General features: G+C 41.0%; 2 protein-coding genes across 2 annotated transcripts in view; one reads left to right on the top strand and one right to left on the bottom strand.

The window, feature by feature from the left end:
• Window positions 1–48: 48 nt before the first annotated feature.
• Window positions 49–8,751, bottom strand: BRS3 (bombesin receptor subtype 3). Its single transcript, XM_015860292.2, has 3 exons — window positions 8,099–8,751; window positions 5,232–5,583; window positions 49–4,635 (listed from the first exon to the last, which is right to left on the bottom strand). The coding sequence occupies exons 1-3, from the start codon at window positions 8,527–8,529 to the stop codon at window positions 4,228–4,230; spliced, it is 1,191 nt and encodes a 396-aa protein (XP_015715778.1). The 5' UTR covers window positions 8,530–8,751; the 3' UTR covers window positions 49–4,227.
• The window catches only part of MAP7D3 (MAP7 domain containing 3), an 88,872-nt gene continuing 72,436 nt past the window's right edge, over window positions 318–16,753 (top strand). Inside the window, exon 1 of the mRNA XM_015860287.2 lies at window positions 318–466. The gene's annotated coding sequence lies outside the window, so the exon portion shown is untranslated. The remainder of the gene's footprint in view (window positions 467–16,753) is intronic.

Below are 16,753 nucleotides of genomic sequence, written 5' to 3'. Positions count from 1 at the left end.
CACTCAATCTGTTTCCAGTCTTAGGTGGTAACATGAAGAGAAAGCCGGTTCAATAGGCCTAAGTATTTATTTGCAAGGTTTGAATTGGATATATGTTTGGGAGTATGGTAATCACAGCTTTAAATGCTAAAGTCATCCAAGCACTATTCTGGGGAGTAGGACATCCAAATTTAATCCCCACAGAGTGCTAAAAGAAAGAGCATGGCTGTGTGCAGCCAGGTTATCCAGCTACCAAACAGCAGTTCCTGCATGGTGAGTCTGGTCTGTATAATTCTGCTGCAGAGATGAGGACAAACTACATCGGATTCCTTTTCACTTCCCACAGGGAACGCCATGCGTGAAGGCAGCTACTGCAGAACAGCTGACATCCAGTAGCTTCTTACCTTGTCACTGCCATCTGTTCTCGTCATCTCAAGTAACAACTGCACAGTGAGCCAGCTCAGGGAGCTAATTCAGCTGAAAACTGGTAATTTTTCTTTCATTTGCCTCAATCGCACTCTTGGAATAATTGAATTCGTGGCTGCACAAGCACAGCTGCTGCAGCAGGGAAAGGATGAGCTGCAGGTTTTGGGGATGGAATGTCAGGAAATGACATTGTAAATGACAAAATACCTCAAAGCAAACAGTAAAAGAAGGCATTAGCTTGTATTCTAATTATGATCTTGTATCTGTGTTTGACTTTTCTAAGTGATAAAAGGAAATCTTGATTCATCAGTACTGAATGTTGTTCCAGAGATGCCACCTACTAAAAGTACCAAGATCTTGGCTTAATAAAGCATTCTGATATTTATTAAAGTAGAACCAGCAATTCACTAGATGATAGGTAAACATGTAACACTTCATTTCTTAAGAAGATGCTTTGCTATGTCGTATCTGGGAGGCATTAAATACTGATTACAGAGAGGTTACTCCTGTGTACTTTCCCTGGGCTTGGGGCCTGCAGCTCTTACACGCAGGCTAATGAGAGCGTGAAAACACTGCTGGATGTAGATGTGCTAGAAATTAAATACTCCTTCCTAAGATGACAGGGGAAATCCCTCTGAATAGTTCACCTTTCACTGAGTGGATCAGCTGTGGCAGAAGCCATAACTAAATACCAATCAGAGCCTGTACCTTATTATTTTTTCTTTTTTTTTTTTTTCTTTTTTTAATTCTAAGTACCCTTGACTGAAATGTACATGTCCTGTAATTGTAAGTAAATTTAGCTGCTTCTTTAAGGACGTTATTCTTAGCAGAAACGCATGACCATCAGTAGGCAGCCCATATTTAACTGTGTAAAACAAAATGATGCTTTCTTTGGAAACAAGAGGGCGAGCCATAAAGTGGTTGTAGTTTCATAAAGTGACTTTAACAGTCATTGCCATTTGCTGGAGATGCACTTTGTTTTACAGTACCCGTGCTTTGACATTCTCCTGTTCTTTGTGTGTGTGTGTGTAAAGCACAAATTAGAGCACTCATACTTAACCTGTTGCTAACAAAAACACTGTTTGTTACATCTGAATCTGAAATCTGGCAATGTGTACGTATAAAACAAACTGTAAAAAGCCAAACCCTAAAAATAGTATTTACTTACCAAGTAAAACTCCATATGAACAAGTCTTTTTACAGTCTTGCCTTCCTGTATTTTGTACCTCTCTTCTGCATATTATTTCATTGTGGGTATAAGTAGTAAAATTCAGACTCTTCACACCAGTTCTTTGCTAAGTGACACTGAATAGTTCTGTAAATAGACATCCTTTCTATATTCTTTTGTAGAATTACACTTGTACTACTTAGGGCTGAGAGAGCTGTTTTTCAGTGCTGAGAAAATACACCAAATGAAGCAACCCTTATCCCTGAATGGTAACACAGAGATGTTTTATGGATGGTTATATTGGATAAATAGATGCAATGGATAACATCAGATTGTTCAGATAAAAATAAATATTGTCCAATATATCACTGTAATTCAACATCTCATGAAGGTTTGAAAGTATAGAATTATTGAAGCATAAGGTACATGGAGTATTTAAATTATGGCTTGAAATATGTGCAGCATGTAGTAAAAACATCAATTTTCTGGTACAGTGTATGAGCAATAGATAGACCATCCAGCTGGAGGAGTCGTTACACAAGCTAAAAGTATCTGCATGCAAAGCAAAGAAAGTGGTGAATTAGGAAGCAGGGGTTTCTAAGGCCTACTGTATAGCATGGATTCTGCAGTGGGAAATATGCCTTTGGACAAAGACAAACTGTGAAGTCCAGAAACATGTGGCAGATTATTTGCTAAAGGCTTTAATAAGCAGGAATCAAGAGTGGTGTAAGGAAGTGCGATGTTTGTTGATCTTTCTTTTATTTAGAATTCTCTGTAGAAAGATCTAGGAAGAGAAAAGGGGGCTGTTAAAGGCGTAGGCTTATTTACTCATCTTTATCTCACTGTGCAGTTCCACTAAACAGAACGAGAATGGGAAAATATCAATGCAATATGTACATACTTGTATGTAGCATAGTACCAAGGAATGTGTTCTGTTCAGACAAAATGCAAAAATAAGGTCTCTGGAGTCCACTTTGCCACAAATTGCATTTCTGTGCTGTTAGGTTTCCATTTACTGCTGTGATCCTATCGTGGTGTACAACTGATGCAATAAAATGGAGGCACCATTTGAATAATTAGTGCTTATCGCCTTGCAGCAAGTAATGTGAAGAGATTAGTAATACGAGGCCAGGCTTGATGGGCTATCATTAAACTGGTTTAAGAGGGCTACAGAGGTTGAATTCCAACACCTTGGGGATTTCTAGTTTGGTTTTATTATTCTGACAAGGGCAGTCAGAAGAGAGGGACTGCAAAGAGATTTTCTGCATCTCATAACGAACACATTCTTTTTTTGAGATAGAAGTCCCTTACTTTATGGAAAATCCACTGTGGTTTTTTTAACCACCAGCCCCCACAGAACAAAATTTCTGTTCAGGGTACACAGCTTAATAAAAACAAGTGTCATGCAACACTTTTGTAAGGTGGGGTCAGAAGATTTGCTTCCTGTTATTTCCTGACAAGCTGCTGTGCTTTCTAGGGATATAGAGGCTGCCAGTGATAGGCCATCACTGTCTTGTGTTATCGGAACGAGTGGATGTGAGATGAGAAGGCTATTCTCATAACAGCTAGTACAATGGAAAAACCCAGCCCTTTCAGCATGCTTAGAAATGTGCAGGTGATTGAGAAATGGCCACATGGCCAACCAGGGCGCTGCAGCAGGGGAGGGTCTGTGGAGGGAAGTGATCATCTTGGCACTCATGCACTACACTTCTGAGGGCTGTCAGCTCCCGTCTGCTCCCATGGACTGAACAGTTTCCTCTGAAAGAAATCAAAGTTGTGCACCCAAGGCTGCTCTGGGAGACAGAACAAAGTAAGGCAGGCAGGGATGTCTGGGCAGTTTGCTTTGAAAGTGCATTGCAAATCCAAACTGCAACTCTTGATGTAAAATCACTATAGCGGTGAAGAACACTGTTCTTGTTGATACGTTTATCTGTGGATCAAAAGGAATTTTACAAATGTGGCTAAAGATGATTATCGCTGACCAGGACAGACAGTGACCTGCTGGTTCATTATGATGTAGAGAGAGCATCCCTTTCACTGCAGTCAGCTCCTGCCCAGAATTTCAGAGTCTCTGGTGGAGCAAAGGGTAATGTGGATCTGACAATAATGCTTTTTCCTTTTATTACACCGTGCTACAAGCTTTACCTTTCTCTCATTTTAGCTTATTTCCCAATGCATGTATCAATTTTCAGTATCTGGGACAAGAAAGGAAATAAACCAAACACCTGCCAAGCTGATGGTTTGATCAATATGCATGGTTTTGCTTTCATGCTTTAGGTGCAGGTACTTGATGGAAGGGAGCTTCCAGTCACAAGTGAAAGAACAAATCACCAAGAACAAAGCAATCCCCATGGCCAATCCTCACAGCAGTTTTGCTGTCTCCGGTTCTGCTTAGCACACAAACCTCAGCCAAGGGTGCATGTTCATGCTTGGGCACATGAGCAATTCCTTTGAGCTCACACTGAAAATGTCAGCCTCTTTAGCTTCTTCTCACATACACTTTGCTTTCTTTGTTGTGGATTCTGAAAAACTTAGGAACTCCTGATGAAAATCCTTCCAGAGGCAGATCAAGGCATGGCACCTCCTTCCATGACGCAGACAGTAGTGACTTGACTGCAAACTTTCAGCTTCTGTCCTTCTTCCTCACCAACGAACTAAACACTTTCCTCTTCTTTTGTGATGCTGTAATCTGTCAGCAGGGTAACGCTGATTTCTGAGCCATATGTGCTGCCTGTGACCGACAGAGCTCTGGGGGGTGAATTGCTGTGGGGAGCACTGGGAGGCTTTGTGCGAAGCTTGGCCTTGCAGCACGAGACTTGCTTCTTAAAATGTTGGCGGAAACTTTTACTCAGCCAATAAAGAGCAAAAGGATTGACGCAGGAATTGCTGAAGGCCAAGGCACGGGAAAAAATAGTAACAATCAGATGAAAGGTAGAAGCATCTACAGAAGCATGGTATGTAAAAGAACGGTATAGGTAGAGGATGTGGTTGGGCAACCAGCAAAAGGCAAACAAAGCAACAAGTACCAGCACTGTTTTTGCAACTCTCTTGCGGGATTCAATCTACGAGAAAATAATGCATATCTGATATTAATGGCAATTAATAACAGTTATGTAGTTGGTGCTGATTTTCAGAGGAGTTTAAATGCATTAGTGACAAAAAAAAAGGCAAAACAGCAGAGGAAAAAAAAAGGGGGGGGTGGGGGAAGAAGAAGGAAAAAAGAAAATAAAGATACTTTATAATTCTTAAGGAAGTCTTTCGATTGCGGAGCACATTCCCTTTCCATTATAAACCACATGGGAATCTCTTCTAGTGCAGGGTTTGAAAGCACAATGCTTGACGTCTCAGGTAACAAGGATGAGGTCTTACACTTTAGAATTCAACTCCATTGATTCCTGAGTTTAATAGGATCATAATAAAGCAAAGCAAACACTATCTCTCTTTAGGAAACCATGTACACTCACAATTGAGTTTATGAGTCATAAGCATGTGCGTAAGCACACAGCTGAATTTGAATTGCTAATATGGTTTTATGGAGAATTTTACTCATCTGTTTGTGCATACTGTCAGGAAAAGGCTTTGCACTCAGGAATGAAGACATCAATCAGCATGTTAGATTCTGGAAAAACTGACACTTTGCTGCTTGATCATAACTTACCTGCTTACGGGCATGACCGTGTTCTTCTGCTGGCATGTTGAATGTACTTCTGTATAAAGTTCTGGCGATAAGAAAATAATAGACAGAAATAACAGCCAATGGCACAATGTAGAACACAAGGAAGCAAACCAGGGAGTGCACTTCCTGCAGTATCTTCTCAGATACAGGATAAGGAGCACATGCCTCAAACGTTACATTTTTCTCAGGGTTGCTGAAAGAATACAAATCTGAAAAAACAGCCTCGGGGATGGCAAGTACCATGGAGACAATCCAGACACAGCCAGCTTTACAGCAGGTCTTCAGGAGTGCGTCCGAGGTCTGCAGCTCCAGGGGCTTAACAATGGCTCTGTACCTAGAAGCAACCAACACCACTGTCAGAGTACAGTAGTAGTGCAAGCTGTGATCATGCACACTCACTGCAGATAACAGCATCTCTCTTTTTGGCTAAGGTTGTAAGAATCATCTTAGAAATGGAACAGATAGTAGCTCTTTATAATTCAGATGGAAATGCAAAGGTTGATTTTGAATGTATTATTTTAATGAGTTGGCTTGCAGAACTCATCATCAAGGCCTTCATAAGTAAAGGTGCCTTCTACTGTTTGGATTAGAATCAGTAAAAGGAATAATCTCTCCTGTTTTTGTGATCATCTCTCCTATTTTCATGGCACTGCACCAAAAGTTAAATAAGGGAATTAGTATGAGAACTGGCTTATGAATACTTGAAACCAAGCATGTATGTTCTCCTCAGTGTTCATAGTGATCTTACACAAAGCAATGCTCAGGAGTTCATTCACATTTATAAAATATGAGCTAATACTGCTGTTGATTCATGGCTTGTGATTCAGCCACATGTGGACTGAGTCACAAATATGAGAAACTTTGGGTGAATGAATGGATGTGTGAAAATCAGTGTGGAAAGGGGACATGGAAAGAGAAGACAAAAGACAGAAGAGGACCTTCCAGGGGGGCACCAGACTGGCATGAAAGGAGATGTTGTGAAAAAAAGATCCAGAGAACAAGGCAGCATAGTTGTACCATTTTGCACAATCTAGAGCTGGTTTTCTCATTCTCCTCTAGGCAAGTTTAAATAGAAAACTGCCTGCTGGACTGTTATTTATCGTTGTGTTATCATTTAACCCAATTTTTATCCGCCTTAAGTTCTTCTAGAGTACTGGAACTAATCATGTACATGATTTATGTTCTGAACTAAGTTTACCATATAGTTATCCTGTGAAAACATAGTGTGGAGTACTTACACAACAGCTACTATGAAGAATCAAATATGGAAGCGAGTGCTCCAGTGATGGATGCCAAGCTGACTTTGTGCAGGACTAAGACCTTGGAACTGTGATAGATAGTTCAATGAAAACATCAGCTTGATATTCATCTAAATGTTAGGAACTGTTAGGAAAACAATGGTGAGAAAAAAAGAGATATTGTGCAATTCCCTATATCTCTGGTTCAGGCAAGTCACGGATACCATGTGCGGTTCTGCACACCTTATCTCAGAAAAACATACTAAGGATGGAACATAAAATGGGTGGCCTGGAGAGGTCTGATATGAGTTGTTGATTCTTTCAGCACAAGAGTTGGGGCTATCAAATAAAGTGACATTGAAAACAAACCAAAACCAAAACAAAACAAGCAGAGAGAAAGAAAGGGTCAGTGCAAGTCGTTGCTAAACAAGTTCAAGAAGACACTGAACAAGGGTGAAGAAGAGACATCCATTGAGGTTACAAAGCAGACAGAAACTACATATGCTCTGGAGGTCGTCTGGTGGATTAGAGAATAGATGTAGTGCTGTATCATCACCATGTTCGTATTCTCCCTATCTGCCTTTTCTTGTCCTTGTATTACCACCTCTGGACTCTGTGTACAGTCCCACATGACGCTTAGTCTGACCCAATACAGCCAGTGTTATGTTGGCTGATATTGTTGTCAGAGCACAGTAGCAGTAGCATGGCTTGGGATTTAATGTCTGCACACATGAACTACTTGCTGTTACATGCAGTCTTCTATTGCTGGCATGTAAAATGAGATTCTTTTCTTTGCTAATACTAAAATACTAAATACTTACTGATAAAATAATCAGCTTGTGCTGATTGGACTGAAATCTCATCATAATATCGTTCATTCAGAAAGGAGGTACACTGAAAACAGATTATCCAGCAACTCCTGACACAAGTCAGATGGGAGCATCGATCCCTACCAACTGTGCTTCATTTGTAACCTGAATTTAATTTCAGGACATCTGTGTTAAAGTGTCCCTGGAAGAAGTATAAAAGCTGTGAGCACAAAGCAGAGAAAACATTTGAGTTGTGGCGTTTTACCTCGCACTAAGCACTCACCAAGCTGAAAATTACTATAGCATTGCAGTAGCCATCAATCAGAAGCATCAGGAAAGTAGTTTGTCTCACAGTCTGTGCTGAGTTTCCTTTTGGCTTTCCATCCCACATGTCAAACCTTTCAGCTGTAAGATTTCAGAGCCTCACTGAGTTCAGACAGTAAGACAAAGGATTTCCGCTCCATTATTTTCAGTTCTATTTTTCATCTTCATCGACTACTTTAGAGCACCACTAGATAGCACCAATATACTGTCTTTTCCCTGCCTTAAACAGTTTACTTTTTCTGTGCAACAGAGAAAAAATAAATCATGCTGTACTTCAAGCTAATAAAAGGTCAGAAGTTTCAAAGACTTTTTCTCACTTCACTTCATTAAAAAGAACTGCTCCAAGTTTTCTAACACATTTTTTAAGTTAAATGGGAGAGTCACAGTATGCCATTTAATACTGTACAAAACAATCATCTCTGCTCTTTTATTAATTCCTAACTTCACACCTGAGGCAAATCAGATGCATCAGACCCACCTGTCAGCACTGAGAACAGTCAGCGTGAACACTGATACTCCAACTGATGTTAGCTGGATGAAAGACAGCAGCTTGCACCCAATTCTTCCGAAGATCCAGGTATCCACAATGTACCGTGTTGCATCTACGGGCACGCAAGTTAATAAAAGCAGCAGGTCTCCAAATGCCAAGCTGGTGATGAAGATGTTTGGAACCGTTTGCATTGATTTAATCTTGAAAAAGACTTTGATGAGTATAGCATTTCCAAGGAGACCCACTGAAATGATCACAGCATATGTAACATAAATTGTGCACAGTATTTCTAATCCTGGAAAGGAGTCTTCGGTCCATTTTTCATTTGTTGTTTCATTATCAGTGATTGATTTCAGTTCTGTACCATTTGTAGCTGCACACAACGTCTGATTAGATGGATGCAAGTATACTTGAGACATTTCTTTAACAGTTTCTTCTCCTCAGGCTGGACTTAATTCGATCAAAAAATCGTCTAATATTTAGCTTGCAGCATATCAGCAAGGTCAGTTCAGAGGTGCAGGTTAGAGCATGAAGTGAAGATTCCCGTTGCACGTTAACTACTTTCATCCCCTTCTGGGTCTCCAAACATGCCTAGGATAAATGCACACAGATCTTCTTCTGAACTGTGTAGGAGGTGGAGAATTTTTTTATTGGCTTTTCAGCTAGTGGAGCAGGGAGGGAGGAGGAAAAAAAGGAAAGAGGGTTTCTTTAAAGATCCTAGCAGAAATGGTATCTTTTTCTTGGAGGTACCTAGCAAGTAAGTATTGTGTTATACTTACTGTATTAGCAGGATTCACAAAGCGCCCAGCAAATGTTTACATATATTTTCTAAAATATTCTGGAAAGGAAATAAAATGCAAACCTGACATCGTTTTCTGAATACCGGTAAACACAGAATATACTGATTTAACATAAAACTATACAGTGCACCTTAATGGCAGATTAAATATATATATATGTCAAATTATAGATAGCATTTGTTAAAAAAGCCTTAGAGACAGCCTGTTCCTGCCTGTGTTCTGATTGGTATTCTCATCACTGAAATGCAATGCCTTTCCAAAAGGCAATATCCGTAATCCTGCTGGCACTTACATGAAAGTTCATGTTTGTCCCTTGAAGCAGCCTAGTTGACAACAAAAGCCACCATTTACACTGCTGTTTGAGCAGGCTTACAGATAGCTGCAGCGTGGAAGCCTACTACTATGCTGCAATAGTTGTCATATTTAGAGGCTTTGAATGGTACAAACGATGATTCAAGTCTGTTGAGAGAAAAATCACTTTTCATGGTGCTGTCTCAATCACATGTGTTAGTGCGATGGGTTTTCTTGTCTTTAGATGAGTCAACAGTCAAATCTGAAATTCTGCTCTGTGAGAAACCTCTGATTAACTTTACCATAAACTAAGGGACAAGGAATGGGACCTGCTGGATTAAATCTCCAGAAATTAAGAAAGCTTATTTCTGAATAACGAAAGAGGAAAGGATGTCAAAGGGCTGAGTTATAAAACATCTTGAAGATGAAGAGCGATAGCAGGAGTTTTTCCTCCAGACTGCTCTTCAGCTGCGATGCTGGAGTGGAGAACATTGTCTGCTCAAAACAGTAAAGCAGTCTTATGGCCCTTTAGCTGCGCACACACAAATTAAGCTTGTTTCATTTAGAGAAAAAAAAAAGAAATCCTCTAAATTCCATTCTTCCAATCCCAAGCAGAGCTCTGCTGTGGTTATCAGATGCTGTGGAAAGCAGACCCATGCTATGGCCAGGTGCAAGAAGGAGTCACTGATATAGAGGGAATTTGGGGGTTAAAGATTCTAATTATGTTTTTGCCAGTGCATTTAGAAGAGGAGTTCTTGTCACGATCAACCATAATGTGTCCCTTTATACAGGCACAGTACGTAGGTTGCTCACAGATTTAGGTGCCTTTGAAGATGTCTGATTATGTTGTCCACCTACACCAGCATAGTACTGTGCATTATATTTAATATAGAGTTCAGCAACTAAAGCAGATTGTGACAGCTTAGTGTCAGATACTTACATAAAATGTTTAGGTTTCCTGTGTAGGTGAAGCAGAGTATCAGCAAACATTAGGAACTAATTGCTATCCACCAAGTGTTGAGCTCTCAAGGGCAGCATCTGAGTGAAACATCAGGTGTTTAACTAAAGCTGGGGTTGAGCTAAAAGAAGCTCCTTACTTGTCTTGATTTGCACAAGGGGTTGGTTTGTGCAAGAAAGCTCAGCTGGCAGCATAGATCCCAACCTCAAGCAGTCCCAGAGCTCTCAGATCCAACAGATATGGGCTGATAACATGGGATCTGAGGTTCAGTTGAATCTGCCCTTTCATTTTGTACAGGAAAGCAACCCCAGAACAGAGCAACAGCTTAAAATCCTGCTTACTGCTGGTACTTTGTGCACCGCTTATCCAGAACTGGACCTGAATTAAATACATGAACCTATATTAAGTGTATATACTATATGAACTATATGCTCAGGCTGGTGCTTCACACTGTATGAGCCTGCACTGCTGGGAGCACGTTTTCCTGCCCTCTCTCTGTCAGGGCACAGTACCTATTTCTCATCAACTTCACAGCAGTGAGAAATTCTGCTTGACTTTCCTTCCCATTGAAAGACTGTATTTCCCCCAACTTATTGCCTTCCTGATAGAATATGGCAGACAGAAGCTCTTTAATTTCTCACAGTTCTTCCTACAGAGCTGATAGGATTTCACTGGGGCCAGGTTCTTTTTATAGAGTGTGAGATGTTTCTTAGTTGATTGTTAGGAGGTGCAAGATATTATTTTGAAACACACACAAAATAACATCCTTTGGACTGAAGGAAATGCAGGAAAATGGAAGGGTGGGTAGAAAGCATCAGATACATAGTCTGTAATGGGAGAATTCCAACGTTTCTTTCATGAATTTCTGTGCGCTCTCATTGGTTTCATGGGTGCAAACCCGGCAGGGGGAAACACACTGCAATCTTAGCTCAAATTCCAATGGCTTTCAGATTTGAATATCCATCTAGAAAGGAAAAGAATGGCATAATTATTGCAAAGAGTAAACAACTCCAAGGTGGTACTTTAGAACTCCGTCTTATGGAGTAAAGGGAAAAGTAATTGGGGTAATTCAGAGCAGTGTCTGGAGTACCATGCTTCACGGAAGAGGATTGCTCCTTCTGAACTCCCTGCTGCAAAATTATGCTAGTAAAGCACTCGAGAGTGTATCATTCAGCTGTACTTTTTAATGCAAATTTTCTGTTTTAATGCAGTGTGACTGCTGACTTAAGTCGTTACCATGTGCTGTGCAGTGTCACCCACTCAGAAAAATCTCTTTCAGAACCATTTGCTCTGCACCATCCCAAAATACGGAGAACACAGCCAAAATCTTAACTCCTATTAAATAAATTGATTTGCTAACATTGTAATTATCCCGTGCAGCACATTTTCATTATTTCAGTATGCACTGATCGTGCAGAGTTGATTGTTATTTACTCAAATATGTCAAACTGCTTTGTAGCTGGAGCAGTAGGAGCTCGGGATTGATACAGAGGAGGCTATGGCTCCATCAGCCAACCTCTTCTGTTTTATTTGTATTGCTGCTGCACAGAATTATTTAATTGTCTTAATTTTTTATTTCTGTCTCAAGTGCAGTTTCGACCCTTGCTTTAATGGTCTCTCCCAGCAGCATTGCCATCTGTTTATTGCTGGCTGATGTATCTTGCTGCCTATCCACGGAGCAAACTGGCATTTATGTTCTTGGGTTGTTAACAATAGAGAGATATAGAACAGCTTGTCTGTCCTGGTAGGTGGAGCCAGTCTTCAGTTTTGGTAGACTCTGCTGTGGCATCCTGTCTTAAAAAGGTGTATCTCAGATTAAGAGCTCCACTCCAGACGAGTCTCATTGGCAGCCACTTTTCCATCCTTAGCAGTCTGCCCAGCTCCATTTAAGTCTATTCCTTCCAGGCCAGTGACTCTCAATAACCTTTCTTGTAGTCTGCCTGCTGTTGACATAAAGGTGAAAGAGGATTTTTTCTCCTCCAGCAATGAAGCCAGAATCTGCAGCTATAACCAGAATTATCAAAAATACAGTTTTCTTCCATCGTGTCTTGCTGTTGCTTTCAGAGAAAACCTTGTCCATTTGACTGAAGAGCACTGCAATACTTTCATGAGCTTAACTCCTCATCCTCTCATTTTGAGCATCACCTTTGTGTTGGGAAACAAGCACCTGCTATAGGAACAGCAGTCTGGCAGGGATGGGAGCATGCAGTTGCTTTGTTTCTGCACTGAACCTTTGGTATCTTCTCTTCTAATTGAAATTGCCAATATCATGCCACATAATGGCAAGATGAGGGGACAAAGAGTCTTGCAGCTGATGTCAATGGTAAGAATGATGTTTTTATCCAATATTTATCTCACAGGCTGTGTGACTTGTGTGACTGCTCCAATCCATTTTCAGGCAGACAAGTATTAAATGGGAAAGAGTGAATGCACACCCAGAAGAGCTCTGCTGTCAGAGACAGTCGTCCACATTTAGACCAAATTACCAGCAAATCCAGGGCCATTTCCAGTTCTGCTCTGTCTGGAATGAATCATTTCCATGTGCTACATCTGAATCTCTCCTTAAACAGAGAGAACATTTTCTCCCCATTTCTTCAGACATTGATTTCTGAGCTACCAAGCATCAAGAAATGAGGAGGAAGGATGCAGAAGGCACTGCTTGTGCTGTATTTCTTTAGTCATGAGCACAGGAGCTTGGTTTCAGTATCTGTCAATCTGATATCACTCAACAATATGTGGGTCATTGAATCTTGCAGATTTTACATGAATGATGGGTGAAGCTGTGCAGCACCCAACTGAGTCCTGTTCTTTTGGAACTGAAGGTGAGTTATCCAATTATAATTCCAAAATCCACAAGACTTACCAACATGTCTGGGAGCAAAAAAATGCCATCCCATCCTGCAGTGCTTTGAAGATGAGGTGGAAGGCCAGTTCTGATGAGCTGTCAGAAGCAGCCTTCAGCGATATCTTGTTGGTGAAAACCCTGGAAAATAGCTTCCCATTTTGTTACAAAGTCTGAATGCAGAGTGTTCAGCACAGTTAGTGGCACTCAGCCTGACTGTGATGCAATCTCACTCATCACTGGTTCCAAACACCTTTCATCCCATTCTCCCCACTTTTGCATCCTGTTCCAAGAGTTTCCTTGGCCAGCTTCAGTGTGAGGATGGTGATTGAAATACTGCTGTTATTTCTCAGAAAAGAGAAACAAATAAACATTAAGGTGTATCCTTGAATTTCTTCTGTTACAGGAACAATCCAGGAATGAAATCGTATAACAAGCATAATTCTGTTGGGCATCCTTGAAACACTCAGCGATACATGTGATTTAAAACCATCAGAGTGCCATTACATGTGGAATACTTTCTGATAGTTAAAAGCACAGAGTATTATGCAATGGCTAATTTCCTTCCTGGTATTTTGACTTCTAATCTCAGTTCCTTTCCCATAATGACATTTCTTTCAGTGTCCTCATAATAATAACCACCTTCTAAATTTAGAAAGTTTTACATTTTGAGCATAAATGTACCTATGATGCCAGTTGTTACTGCATGTAGATTTATAAACTGCCAGAAGAAAACTTAAACAAGTCTACTGACCTTCAACTGTCACCCTGTATAATATTTATCTCTCTGATGGTTATCAGCATGCTGTAAATGCATTGAGGTAGAGAGCAGCTTTGGGCAGCTGTCCTTGGCTGGGCTGTAGGGTGGGGGTTTGTGGTGGGCTAAGCAGCAGTAAGGCAGTGGGGACGTTTTTCTGGGGTTTTATCATCATTTTTTGTTTGCTTTACCCACAACAGCATTGTCTAACCCACTGTTGGCAACCCACTGAGATCTGACATCAAATAATTGCTCATGTGGACAGATACACTTTTAGATATCTTTCTTTCATTAGCTTAAAATAGAGCAGGCGTTTTGCATTTTCTGGTGTATGCCTGGCTCAAAATAAGCAGCTTAGGAATAACTGAGAGTGACTTAGAAATGAAAGGAGCTTTCAGATTGTTGCTTTCCTGGATAGTGAGCAGAGAGCACTGGCACCATCGTAATGGTAACACAGTGCACACCAGCAGCTCCACTCCCAGCCAGAGCTGTGGGAGCATTCCTGTCACCTGAAATGCTCAGGATGTGAGTCAGAAGTGCAGAGCGATTTCCTATCAGATTTGCCTTTGTACATGTCCTCTCCCTGCAAAAAACATCAGCACTCAATTCTGTGACAGAATGTCAGCACTGATATGTCGGAGAAGAGCAAATGTAACAGCAACAGCGCAGAAGATATTATTTCAGCCCAGCGAAAATTATACATCTTCATTCTGGCTGACAACCTAAACAATGCCGTGCTTGAAACATAAATGATATCCTGTTTAGCTGGAAAAGCTATTAGGCAGATGATGGAGAGTGGAAGTGAGCTAACCTCCCTCCTAGAACAAACAGCGCTTTGCATTTCCCACAGGCGAGTTGACAGGTTTTTAAATTTTACTTCCAGATTTCGCTTTTCAAATAATAGAAAAGAAAGAATCAACAGCTCCAGTTGAGAACTGAGCCAGCTCCGTACCACGCTGCTTGCTCCTCTTCCCACTAGCACAGCTCTGCAGGAAGCCTCACCAATTCACCATCATTGCCAGCAACGTCCCAAGGACCCCGGCCCTTGTTTAGCAAAAGCTTTAGAAAATCAAGCTCCATTTTGTGTTTTATCAGGAATGGAAGAAGGCAAGGACAGTTGTGCAGATGAAGCCAGGCTCACATTGCTTTCACAAAGATTCACTTTGGCTGCCATTTTATTTTAAGTTAGAATGACTGAAGGCAGAGTTAGCAGGACCTTCTGCAGCTCTTCCAGCCCATTCTTTGCTCTAAGGCAAAATCAAGCTTGCTTTCACGAGCTCTGGCAGATACTTGTCTTAGGACTGTACTATACCTGCTTTTAAGACCTGCAGTGATGGCAATTTCATGTGCTCTCTAAACCACTTATCCCAGAGTTACTGATCCCTAAAATTAGAAATCATTACCTTATGTCTCATCCAAATTTAAGCCTATTCTGTTCTGTCCTATGAAGTATACATGAAAAGACTTAACTGCACAGAGGAGAACAGTGAGAGTGACAGAGAAAGGAACAGGGTCAGGCTGTCCATGCCCATCAGGCTTGGGGATACCACCACTGAGGCACGTTAATATGTGGGGGCCCGGGGAAGGCTGAAGCTCCTGTTCCCCTGAGATCTTCCCACTTCACTGGCCACACCATGGTGGGACTTGTATTGCAGTCAGCAGCAGGTTGTGGAGTTTGCAGAGGATTGTAGTTAAGTTGACCAGCACCCTCAACTGTATTTCATTCTAATTTTCTTCTTATTTCTTTTTCCTCATTGAAAACAATTTCAAGTGACAAACAAGTGGGTGCTAGGTGGAACTGATCTGCCTGTTTTTAATGCCAACGTCTCTCTGGAAAGCCAAGGATCTGAAAGTGGTCGGTCTGATTTCAAGTGGGTTGGCTGTAGCTACTGTACATTGAAATATTCATCTTTTCCACTAATTGCTGTGTGGGAGCTGTTCACAGAATGAAAGAACCTTTTGTTTTTGCTGTCATACATACCATCTCTAAGATGTTGTTCCATTATGCTTTTTCTTCTCTGCCACTGGTACCTGTTAGTGTTTTACTATATTAACAATTATTAAAAAATGAAATAAAATCTTCACTTGGATGATACAGAGAAGGGCATTCAAAACTGAAACTAGGATTTGGTTATGCAGGAAATTACTGCTTTAGGCCCATTCTTCAGCAAGAGGGGAGAGCCAAGTCTCACAGTCCTCAGGATGGTGTATTTCTTCTTTCTACAGCTGTGATCAGACTCCATCTTTGTTGACCCCAGACCTGACCCAGCTCCCTCTATAGATTTACCTCTTGCTGGATTCACAGCAAGGCACACTACTGCACAGAGAGCACAGGATTGTATCTGTCATTGTCTGGAATTTTTTAATTTATTTTGCAGGAGTGGTAATTGGATACTTTTATCATGCACATGAATACCCATTACAGGTAGGAATTTCAGTTGTTCTCGATTCCAGATTGCATCTGAAGGTACAGGGCAATGCTGTCTAACCTGTAAGCAGGCATCTAATCATCTTTAAGAGTTCCAAATACCAGGTGGCAGCGCCAGCACAGCTGATAACAAAGATATGCAGTTGACAGGAATGCCTTGGAAAACCAAGTCCAATTTCTTAATGCAGAAGTTGATCAAAATCCATTTTGAATAACTGAAGAAAGATGCAGCTTGAGGAACCTAACCATCTGTTCCAGAGACAGCCAGCTAACGGGCTCAAAAATATGACTTGAAACTCAATATTCTGGATATTGGGTTCTGAGGATGAGTGCCAGATGAAGGGAGCAGAGGGATTATAGGATTGTGTACAACATAATGCAAGACCATGAGGAGTGATAATGGGTAAAATAAAGTAGTCTGTCTCTGTATCATGATGGCTAATCTCAGAAACACAAGGGAACCAAACTCTGTGCAGTCAGTTGTGCCATGCCAGTGAAGCCTACGCTGTTGGATCATGGGGAGGTTTAGCTCTATAACTGTGTTCAGAGTGATTAAAAGTACACACG

This window comes from Coturnix japonica, chromosome 4 (genome assembly GCF_001577835.2).
Source record: "Coturnix japonica isolate 7356 chromosome 4, Coturnix japonica 2.1, whole genome shotgun sequence".
Taxonomy (NCBI): domain Eukaryota; kingdom Metazoa; phylum Chordata; class Aves; order Galliformes; family Phasianidae; genus Coturnix; species Coturnix japonica.
This window is presented reverse-complemented; position numbering and strand designations above follow the sequence as displayed.

Excerpts from the sequence above, each read along its gene's own strand:
- BRS3 (XM_015860292.2), bottom strand. The coding sequence starts at position 8,529 with ATGTCTCAAGTATACTTGCATCCATCTAATCAGACGTTGTGTGCAGCT. Across the intron at positions 5,584-8,098 it reads ACTGTTCTCAGTGCTGACAG|GTACAGAGCCATTGTTAAGC; the intron begins GTGGGTCTGATG and ends GGTTGCTTCTAG. Across the intron at positions 4,636-5,231 it reads ACGGTCATGCCCGTAAGCAG|ATTGAATCCCGCAAGAGAGT; the intron begins GTAAGTTATGAT and ends ATTTTCTCGTAG.